Source organism: Cherax quadricarinatus, chromosome 7, assembly GCF_038502225.1.
Source record: "Cherax quadricarinatus isolate ZL_2023a chromosome 7, ASM3850222v1, whole genome shotgun sequence".
NCBI lineage: Eukaryota > Metazoa > Arthropoda > Malacostraca > Decapoda > Parastacidae > Cherax > Cherax quadricarinatus.
Window position 1 is genome coordinate 6,677,081 of NC_091298.1, and position 12,006 is coordinate 6,689,086.

General features: G+C 40.8%; 1 protein-coding gene across 2 annotated transcripts in view; it reads left to right on the forward strand.

Annotated features, from left to right (window-relative positions):
* The window catches only part of LOC138852335 (uncharacterized protein C12orf56-like), a 70,247-nt gene that overhangs the window by 38,222 nt on the left and 20,019 nt on the right, over positions 1-12,006 (forward strand). The window contains exons 3-9 of one of the 2 annotated variants that reach the window (XM_070082244.1): positions 4,810-4,957; positions 5,925-6,070; positions 6,989-7,171; positions 7,496-7,719; positions 7,881-8,040; positions 8,273-8,414; positions 11,290-11,484. In XM_070082244.1, coding sequence (XP_069938345.1) covers positions 4,810-4,957; positions 5,925-6,070; positions 6,989-7,171; positions 7,496-7,719; positions 7,881-8,040; positions 8,273-8,414; positions 11,290-11,484 — 1,198 coding nt within the window. Of the gene's footprint in view, positions 1-4,809; positions 4,958-5,614; positions 5,717-5,924; positions 6,071-6,988; positions 7,172-7,495; positions 7,720-7,880; positions 8,041-8,272; positions 8,415-11,289; positions 11,485-12,006 lie in introns of those variants that run through there. The other variant, XM_070082245.1, reaches the window with a different exon arrangement.

The window sequence follows — 12,006 nt, forward strand, 5'->3', positions numbered from 1 at the left end:
CTTCTGGATGGCTTCAAACTTTTAGGACTTGTGTGTTTTCCTGGACGCTTGGTTTGCAATGTTGCTAGATTGCATAAGCCTCAATATACAACTTATTAAATAAATTGCAATCTTTATTTCCTCTCAATAACGCTGATGTATTCGATAAAAAGGATAACACCCTATAAGTCTATACTCTTTAGGTAAAAACTTTAGAATTTACTAATACAATTACACCACATGATGTACAGTAACACTACATAAAAATACAATATAAAGCAAAAATCGCATAATTCACAATAACACTACATAACACACGATAACACTACGTAGCAAACAATAACACTACATAACACACAATAACACTACATAACACGCGTTAACACTACATAACACACAATAACACTACAAAACACGCAATGACACTACATAACGTACAATAACACTATATAACACACAATAACACTACATAACATACATAATAACACCACATAACGCACAACAGCACAACATAATACACATTAACACTTCATAACTGTGTAAGTTTCAATTTTCAAATTTTATTAAACAAACTGAGAGGATACTGTCCGTGAGACACCTTGAGAATGCTTCATCATATCTCTTTTTAACTTTCAATACATGGTATGTTTTACTTAAAGAATCAACTTTTTAATGGGTTTTTCTCGAATTCCAATTTGCCAGGTTCCGCATGAAAATTTTGTATATAATTCTTACCCTTCTGGAGCACTAAAAAAATCTGGGTATAACGTAAAAGTTAGAGAGATTTATATTTCCATAATTTAATTTTCACTAATTAATGTTTTATGCAATTCCGCTTTGCTAATTAGGATGTATATTATTTTTAAACCATACAGCAAAAAAAAAAATGAGCATATCTCCTGGCATAAGCAGACTGATGTGAATTTTATTAAGATTAGCCTATTTTTTTTTAATTATGTCATAGAGAAACTAAACCCACTGAAACAAAAAATCTACCTTTCCCAGGAGAATCAGTGGGGTGAAACTCCACGGACATCGCCTGCCAGGTTTCAAATAATTATTTAAATTTTTTTTTTTTAATGTTTACTTGGGTTAAGCTCTATCTCCTGAGGCGCTTGAGAGAATTTAGTACTTCTTGTGGGAGTTGAGAGACAGTTCCTGTTTTTGTGAAGATGATCTACAGTTCATTACTTCTTATGGGAGCTGATCTACGGTAGCATTTTTCTTGCAGGAGTTCTACAGCACCTGGGCTTTTTTAGGTTGAACTACATATACCAGACCTCTTGAGGGTGCTTAAAACTGGTGTGCCTCTTGAAATTGTTGATATCTATCTCTTGAACCTCTTGGAATGGTTGGGCTAGGTCTGTTGTGAGAGTTGAGCTGCAGCTCCTCTGCCTATTAGGGAGATCTGAAGATCAGCTACTAGACCTCTTGCTAGGAGGCTGGGATACGAGGGACACGTGAGAGAGACGCGGGTGGGATAACTCACTGTGAATAGCAAGGGTTACATAATGCTTGATTTGAGGCACTCAGATTTGATCCAGGGAAGTGCAGAGGAGCTTTAGTTCCTTGGATCGAGAGCTTGAGTTCATTAGCGTATTAGCGTATTTACACTCGCTTCCCTGTCCCTTCCTTGTACCGGTCCACAACACCAATAATAATCCAGGTTTGTGTCTTGTGTTAGTCTGAGCTGGTAATATACCAGACTAGTGATTGCCTGGTTATAGTTTCCTTAGTATGGGTACGGTGAGATAATGACTGTCATGTTTACTACCAGAGTGTAACAGCTGTATACAGCAGCAACAGCAGCAGCAGCACCGGGGAAGGGGTGACCCACATTCATATTGACCAGCGGGTTGCGGCGATCTGCGCCCCTCCCCCTCCCCCTTCCCCTCTCGTACCCCTACCCTTCCCTCACTCCCCTCCCCTCCCCTCCTCCCACACACACTTAATTACACATCAAAGCACAAAAAAATGGCAAGTTATGTACACGCCAAAAAGAGATGACTAACAATTATGAGAAATAGTGTCACGTACTGATAAGAGAGATCCAGGAACCTGGTTCTTCATTACTCTGCTAAGGCAATCTCTTGCAGGATTTTTTCCTTATGTTTTATCTGATTTACTGCAGAGACGGTATTTTCAGAACTCTCCCCCTGGGTCCCTTTAAGTGTGTATTAAGTGGGTCACTTGACTGGTGAATAGGTCACGTGGCTGTGTGGTGAGTGGGCCACGTGGTTGTGTGGTGAGTGGGCCACGTGGCCGTGTGGTGAGTGGGCCACGTAGCCGTGTGGTGAGTGGGCCACGTAGCCGTGTGGTGAGTGGGCCACGTAGCCGTGTGGTGAGTGGGCCAGGTAGTTCTGATATGTGAGTGGCTCTCGCGTACATTCTAAATAATCCTTGAAATATATTCTATCACGTGTATCCTATAATCTGCTAATGCAGCGCACACAGCTCTATTAACTGCATCTGGGTAATACACTAATGCTTTTTTACATTATCAACCCAAAATCGATCAGATATATTTACAGTTCTTTTTCACATGCCTTTTAATTACCATGGTGTACGTACCTACGTTCACGAGCCACCATAGCATGACACCTTTCCATGTTAAAACTTGTCATTCACTTTTGATTCCACCTGCTCAATCTCTCCAGAACTTTCTATAAGTTTTAAGCAGTTTAATGTGTTGCTGTTCTTAAAATGTTTACTTCATTAGCATATATTATTCACTTTCACAGATCATTTCTATTAATAAAAAAATTGTTGAATCAAGCACTGGTAGTTGATGACCCCCTCAAGGGAGGTTCCTTGATGCTGGTGAGACGATGTTGATTTAAAGAATTGAACTTGTCCTCCCCTTTCTTGGATGGAACTTTAATACTTCCCATTCTCCAGGAGCTGTATGACCTTCATAAGGGCTTTTTGCTTCTCCTAAATATAATAATAATGATTCTTCGTTATTACAATCTAGTAGAAAGCGCTAAATGTTTACCCTTGTGGTTGCATGAGAAGCAATGAGATTCGGCCCGAGGAAAGGGAAGATAGGCGCACTTACATCAAGAGCCCCTCGTCGGCATTGAGAAACCGCCCTTGAGGGATGATCCTTGATGCCATCCTCATGGTGACGAAGATCTTTGAGGTATCCTACATATTACGCTTTATTATTATAAATTTTGTTCTCTCGTCTTCCTTGCAAACAAAAGATATTTTATCTACTTCAATATTTTATCGCTTACTCATGCTTTGCAGTGTTCACTCTAAACTTTTTGCGAGGAATTATCACAAGCGTTTTTCTTAGTACTAATAAATGTTTCATTCACTGTTATTTTCTTGTTGTGTTGTCTGCGTGACTGTCATAACGAAATAGGTTAAATGTACAAGATCTTTTTTGGCACAAAATTGCATTTTATATCGGTTATTGTAGTGATTTCCCCTTTAAATATTTTTTTCTAATGTTTTGCCTATTTTAAGAGATTTTCTTTTATCATACTTTCTCGAAAATCTCACAGTATTTGCTTTTATTATATCCGGTAAATTACCCTCTCGGAAAATATTAGTACGGATAACAATGTTCGCACATTCTTTTACAACCTAGGGTGATATACCATCTGGTCCCTGGACTTGAAAGGTGAAAGTTGTGGGTGTGTAGAGGGAAAAAGAATGTGTAGAGTGATATGAATGGAGAATAGGGACGTTTATAGAGTGAGGGGTGGTTGGAGGATGGTGGAGGCGTGTAAAACAGATGGTGGAGGAGTGTGGAGCAATGTTTCTGTAGCTCAGCCTGACACACAAAGCACTAAATTGTTCTTATCTATTGATCACATCAATTGCTGGCTTGCCGTCCTATTTTTAACACGCAATACTCACGGAAGTAGAGTACTCTTGCCTCAGTCAGTAGCACCGCCGGAAGTACCGTATGCTTGCCTCAACCAGTAGCACGCACGGAAGTAGCATAGTCTTGCCTCAACCAGAAGCACCGCCGGAAATAGCGTACTCTTGCCTCAGCCAGCAGCACGCACGGAATTAGCGTACTGTTACCCTCAGCCAGTAACAAATTGGGCTTGTTATTAAGCAATAATGTTGCTGCGGCCACTAATCTATCCCCGCCAACCAGTGTGTGAAAGGCTGTTTTGAGTTACAGGTGGAGTGTAAGTGACGCCAACATGTTTAGTATTACCTTGTCTGGGTGGTTCCGACTTACGCCTCCACTACTCTTATTGGTGTTATTACTATATTCATGGAGAAACGGTAAACACATGGGAGGTCACGCAGCGCCTGGGGACGGGGAAATTTCCTGCCTGCAGCCCCATCACACCCCAAAAGGGAACATCGAAAGAAATATACATAAATGTAAATTATATCAGGCGAGATGTGAATCGTACTTCGGATTGCGTGCGACTTTCAGAAACTGCCTGGTTGATCAAGCCTTGATCTCCCATGAGACCTGGTCTGGGACCACGCCGCGGGGGCGTTGATCCCTGAAAACATCCTTCAGGCAATATACCATAACAATGACGGAAACTATAAGACCAACAATATTTACATATGCAATATATCCAGTAGGATACCTAGGAATATATGGAAACAGACTAGTGAGGGGGCAGATACGTAACATTCCTTAAAGAACAATGAGACTAAAAGATCATGATGACTTAAGATTATGAATCATGTTTTGTGGGACCATGATAGGAACACAAGCACTCAAGGCAATCCTACGTAACCCGCCGCAATTATATTTATTATTGTTGTTGGTACTATTGCTATTATTATTATCTTCGTTAGCTGTGAGTTCAATTCGATTATGATAGTGTCGGTGGTGTGATACAGGTTGTACGAGGCAGTGATCGTCCGCTGTGGCAACTCGTTGTCATATAAGCAAGTGGTGGTGACTGGTGAAGACGTGTACCTGACGGAGACGCCGCCTCGCTCCCTCACCCACCTCCTCAACGCCGCCCATATTACCAGTGTCTCGCTGGTCAGTAACTCCTCACTGTTATGTCATCCCAATATTACTACTATGTCACTGTCATATCACCACATGTCGTTGTCATGTCACTCCCCTTTCCTTCATTTACACTTACAGTAGCATGTGATTCTTTGCCAAATCTAGCATTTTTACCTACCAATTATAAATAACATTGCTTACAAAACAAGGCCCTTTTTTAGCATAATATAACTTAGCACAAGCGAACTCACATTGGTCAATAAAACAACAATTATAACGAGTCTTTACTTTGTGAAAAGTATCTCATTCAGAAAACAATATATTGAATTATCTTTAATTACTGTTTTGTACACTCCATGCGGGTAACTTTATTCCTTTTAACAGCATGTGTTGTTACTGTGCTTTGATAATAAAATGCATCTATGTTTTTCTGCATTCATATGTTAAACAGGCTTGCAGCTACTTTTTAAATAATAAACATTAGATATCTTGTTTTGCAGTTCTTTCAGAGCGATTAAAATATACAAATCTTGCTTCTATGATGTAGAGTGTTGTGATTCGAACTCGCGGCTCGAAATTGCCGAGACTCCTGTGAACTACTGAGGATTCATCAAGTTCGAACCATGAGCTCGAATGCCGTTACTGCTTTGAATTGTTAATTCTTTCATTTTAAAACTTCAGCCATTGATTCTCTGCCCTAAGTTGTGGTAAGCAATGATCTTCATTACGATGATGAGGACGGCACTGAATATGCAGTGCTTCGGTTCTTTGCGGATGAGATTAACGAAGGTACTTGAGTTTTGGTTCCTTAATGGGGTTTTATAACCCTTATCGACTACACGGTGATCATTAAGACTGCATGTCACCTGTTCACTACCAGTCAAGAATACTTTAATCTCTAAAAACAGGAATTAAGCTCTGTGTGTATACACCGATAGATCAACATTTATTGGTGTATATAGGTAAATATCCCACTCACGAGTCTCCCTGCCTGCAGGTACATGATCTACCAGAGTTCTTACAAGGGGGAGTGAGGGATCAAACAACACACATCACCGTCAGGTATCGACTACCACGGCGCACCTCCCTGGCCAGATTCAACTCTCCAGCACTTGACCACAACACACATCCTCCTCTACCAAGGTGAGTAGTGTGTGTGTGTGTGTGTGTGTGTGTGTGTGTGTGTGTGTGTGTGTGTGTGTGTGTGTGTGTGTGTGTGTGTGTGTGTGTGTGTGTGTGTGTGTGTGTGTGTGTGTGTGTGTGTGTGTGTGTGTGTGTGTGTGTGTGTGTGTGTGTGTGTGTGTGTGTGTGTGTGTGTGTGTGTGTGTGTGTGTGTGTGTGTATTCGTATATTGATGAATACATGCACAAACACGCATTGCACACGTACAGGCGCACATACGAACACACAACAAAACTAGACCCGGAACTAGGAGAAATATACTATGAAGAGTGATTAAGGGAGCTAAACCTGACGATATTACAGGAAAAGGGGACTAGGTATGTTATAATAACTTAATAAATTGATGGGGTACATAGAGACATTGTTCGAGAAACCGAGAAACAGGAACACGAGGGCATAGTTGGAAACTGAGGTCACGGATGTTAGGAAGTATTTCTTCAGCGTTATGGTGATCAAGTAGTGAAACTACCGGGAGAGTGTAGTGGCAGAGGCAGGATTCTTACATATCATTAAGAAGAGTTGTGACAGGGCTCTCGAAACCAGGAAAGAGTGAAACCTGTAGTAGCCAGCGAAGATGCTGGACCAGGAGCTGAGACTCCACACCCTGCAACCACATATAGGTGAGTATACATGCACACACACAACTTAATAAGAGCCACACACACACAGACATATGAACACACACGCTTCCCTACACAAACATGCAGTTGTAAAACTTATATAAACAATGGTCAAATGTGTATTAAAAAAAAAGTGTTGAATTTAACTAAAATTATATACGCCACATTACATGATGTATCATAATAGCCTTTTTTTATAAAGTTAGATCAAGAACAAAAAATCTAGAGTATATAACCATTGTTTTAATGTTTTCTACAGCACCTCTTCCATTAATGAGGAAGGAGAGGAAGTTACGGGGTCAGAGACATACACACAAGCCACCCGCGTCCTGGCTCTGGCTGCCCACGAGGCTGCCACCGTCTGCAGTGACACACTGCCGTCACCTCGCATATCTGTCGAGACCTTCTTCATTGGAAGTGCTGCTTCCCTTGGTTTAAATAGGTAACCTATGACCGTAGGCACAGTTTTTTGGAATTAGGAGAATATAGCCACGATGACAGAGTGAATTGCGCTCTCAGCATCTGTGATCTTGATATTCTCGGGTTTGAAAATTCAATTCTGTGTAATTCATTCTCGAGCTTTGCCCATTTTTATAATTTCATTAACTCTACCTACTTTTTATGCTGAAAGAAGTTCCTTTTTTTAGGTAATTATGGCATTTTTTTTAAGCATCAACACAAAGCAGAAATATAAATATAAATTCTGAATACTAATATATATATATATATATGTATATGTATAAATAATATACACCCACATCATTAGCACTGGACGAAAAGAATGCTCATGGAGCCACAAGAGACGTCAAAATCCTGCCAGCGGTGCTCTACCTGACATCGGCTCCTCCCATATAATGCTACCAAGCAGCAACAAATATCTGTCTTCTTTCAACGGTGCCAAATTGCAAGTGAGGTCACAGACTCCCCATATTAATAATACTTTTGATGACTGCTCCCACACGTCTGTGATAGCAGAGCTCCTCACTCAAGGTAAGAGTTCCACTATGTGCTCCTATTGTTAGATTTATGCTTCTTACTATTTTTATGGAGAATCGCTAAACTGGTAAGAGTTATACAGCGCGTAGGTAATGTTTGATCTATTATAATAATACTTATTAATATTATTACATATTATTATTGTCTTGGTTCAGTCTCGGGACGACAGATGACTCGCTCCTTGACCCCTGACACATTGCCTCGTACTAAGATGCCTCGTTCACTCAGTGCCCTGGAGACTTACCATAGGTCATCACCTCTCGGTCTTGATATTCCCACCAGAAGCAAGAGTGTCTTAGACAATCCTTCAACTGGGTAAGATTGGGTTTTTGTCCTAAATTCAATATATAACGCGAACAATATATCTTCTCATTTAACTTCTAGTTACATAAAGCTAGTATATATCTTTGTATATATCGTTTTATTAAAATTTGAAATACCATACTGTGTGGATATTGCCGTCTATACGACGTTCTGCAATGTTTGAGCAAAAAACTGGCTGTTCGCAAAACATAATCTTCTTGCTCCTATGTCTTCCCCTTCACAGCCAACCACCCAGACGAAGTCAGAGTCTGAACTTTACAGACGTCACAGATAGTAATGATGTCAAGGAGGTTCACCTATACACTCTCTCCACCTCCACTCTCCTCTTCCACCTCCTCCATTCCCTGTGGGTTGCCTCCTCTCTGGTATGTATCCTTCATTTCCATGTACAATTATTAATGTCAATAATTATGTCTGGTCGTTTATTGTAGATGAATGGTTCAGAGAACCGACACGTTGATAAATTAGACACATGTGCAACTCTTGGGTATCTTTATTGAGGAAACGTTTCGCCACACAGTGGCTTCATCAGTCCATACAAAGGAGAATCTTGAACAGGAGGAGAATGAGGTAATCAGTCCCTCAACCTTGAGTCGATGTAGTCAGTACATCAATCTTGATGGATCGGTGCACGACCAGTGAAAGGTATCCCAGTATCCCGTAAGCTCAGCTTTCTCAAAATCGATGTACTCAAAGGGAATAGTACAGGGTAGTTATAAATTCTATTGCAGCATAATATAAAGATGTATATGTTTGTGCATATGCATGCATGTATGTATACTTTTGCATTGTGTACGTGCAGATGTGCACGCGCACGCATATATGAGCATATTGTGTACGTATGTACAGTTGTCTGTGTGAGTGTATACACGTGCAGTGTGTATGTACTCACCTATTTGTACTCACCTACTTGTGGTTGCAGGGGTCGATTCACAGCTCCTGGCCCCGCCTCTTCGCTGATTGCTACTAGGTCCTCTCTCTCCCTGCCCCATGAGCTCTATCATACCTCGCCTTAAAACTATGTATGGTTCCCGCCTCCACATGTATGCATGTACATGTGTGTGTGTGTTTACATACATCTGTATGCATATATAAGTATGCTTCTGTATGTGTACATGTACACTTGCACATATGCATACCTGCACATATGTATATATGTGAAACAGTGTATAAAATGTAATACAAGTCACTCGGGGATACTTGGTGTTGACATTATTATTATTATAATCAAGGGGAAGCGCTAAACCCGGAGGATTATACAGCGCCTGGGGAGGGATGTGGAAGGCATTCAGGCTTAATTCAAGGAACTGGAGCACAGATCCAATTTCCTAAATCAAGAGCCCCTCACCAACATCAAGGAACCTTCCTTGAGGGGATTGGTGTTGACAAAAACTCGGTGTTGAGAGGGTCGTGGATCGATCCCCGTCACGGGTTAAACGTTGGACATGTTTCTTTACACTTACTGCTATTGTTCATCCATTAGTAACTAGGTACCCGAGTGTTAGTCAACTGTTGTGGGTAGGTGCCAGATCAACCAGGCTGTGTTGGATATGTGGGGCAGCGGGCCTCCAGCAGCAACAGCCTGGTTGACCAGGCGAGCACTAGACGAGCCTGGCCCATGGTACGGCTCAGAGAGTAGATATACTCTCGAAATTCTTCAAAGGTAAAGCATCCTGGGAAACTCATGCAAGTTATTCTCTTATGAGAGGACACACACAAGGCCATATCATTGTTAAAAAAATAATTTTAGCTCAATATTTAATATCTGTTGTAGGCTCGAGATAAAAAAAAAAAAAAAAAAAAAAAAAAAAAAAATCCAGTAATTTTATGCCAGTAAGTTGTCAATTTTGCTTATGGAAAGACTGAAGTTATCGGTACTATCCAACATAAAATATATCAGGCATTAAAAATTGATGCCATTCAAGAGGTATAGTATATTTGAGTATTACGACATCATCGACACCATGCCCAGCACTTTTAGGGTAGGGTAGGTGCCTGAGCCCGAGCTTAAAGCTCACAAGATTGTCATTCCCATTAGTCCCCTTGGGGTGGGGATGGCAGACCAGAGAGGCCTAGCTTGTGGCTAGGCCTGGGGACAGTTGGTCCCAAAGATGAGGAGGTACTTGTGCCTCCTCCCATGGTAGACTTAGGTCTCAGACACTCCCTAAAGAGGGAGCCAAAGCCGGGCCACCACTTGGAAAAGGCCCGGGCCGGGAGAATACCGGCGAATCTTTAATAATAATAATTTAATATTTAATCATTAAGTGCTAAACCCACAAGGGTCATACAGCACCGCAGGGCAGGGGGGGCTAAAGGTTTAATATGCTTGATCAGATACTAGCGAGGGAGGAGAGTGTAACAGAGGTAGAGTAAGTCGGGGCGGTGACAGGTGCTACAGGAAGTATAATCAAAGTCTATAATAATATATTTAATGTGACTTAATTGGGAAAAGTCCAACTAATGTATTTTATATTCAAAATTAGCAGATCAGCACACACTTCAGTAAAAAAAATCAGGTTTCTAAGTAAGATAAATTAATGTTAAATGTTTCAAGTCAATCAGAAGAGGCATTTTAAAATTAATAGACCTATTCCAGGAACTCCCTGAATGGAGTGAGGTTCAAACTTATGACAAACAGTTAAAACCAGCAAGTCACTACTAGTTTTAAGAGCCCTGGAATGGGCTGTATAACACTTTTCATAGGGCACATGCCCGTGCCACTTGTTGAATGAACCTTTTCCCTAGTTAAAGTACATCAGTATTGAAATTTTGAAGCCTCATGGACAAGGTTTGATCGAGCTATAAATGAAAAGTTTTGAGGAAGAGCAATGTTCAGGCAACCAAGTAACCCCTTCAAAGATACTAGATTCTATATTTTGTTAGTGCTAAACCTGAAGTGACCATACAGCATGTGGGGAGAATAAGGGGCAATCAGGTCTGATTTAAAGAGGTGTGGAGTTCCAATTTCCTGGATAAAGCGCCCTTCACTGCATTTACAGGATCTTTCGTGAAGGATTATTATTACATTCACGGTGAATAGGTAAGATTGCTAAATCCACCGTGGTTATACATTACCTGGGGAAGGGGAAATGAGGAGCAATCACGTTCATTCCAAGAAAGGGAAGAATAGATCCAATTTCCTGGCTCAAGAGCCTTTCATCAGCATCGGGTTATCATCCCCCTGGAAGCGTTAATGCTTTAGTATTTTTTTTTTTTTCAAGGTACTGTTTATATTTACAGATACAGGCACAAGACCTGAGGAGATTAAGACCAGTGTTCCAGGAAGTGTCCAATGAACGTACGTTGGAGAATGCCTTCGGAGAACTGCGGTCAGAGCTGCTGGCAGCTTCAACACTGGAGGCTCAGTTGTCCATTCTTCAGGAGCTGCAGCAAGGAGCCACCAAATATACCACCATTAGAAGATTTGTCTGGCGGGTCAGTAGTATAACATATCAGGTTCATAGGTAAATGAAAACCCTACAGGGGTCATATAGCACCTGGGACACGAGAGGCAGTCAGGTTTGATCCAAGGAAGTGAAGAATAGCTTGTTACTTGAAGGGTGGGGGTAAGTTATTTCAAATGTCCTTCAATTTAATTTATCAATGCATATACACCACATAATCATCGTTGATATATTTTTTGTTGTTGGATTACTACTAATTCTTAGCATTTGATAAATACTACTAATTCTTAGCATTTGATAAATACTGTGGCCAACTCTGAGACAGTTCAGATAGATGCATTATTTTTTAGACAAAATAGTGTACACCCAGTATGCTGCTTCTACCCTATTCAACATGAGTTACAATGTGGGAACTAAATCTAGCTGTTTTGTCGTATTCCATCACACATGCTGCACTTCATAAAGGAAGTCAAGAGATCGAACTGATTATCACATACAGTATATTCATGGAAAACTCTAAACCCAAAAGGGTCATTCAATGCTGCAAAGCAGG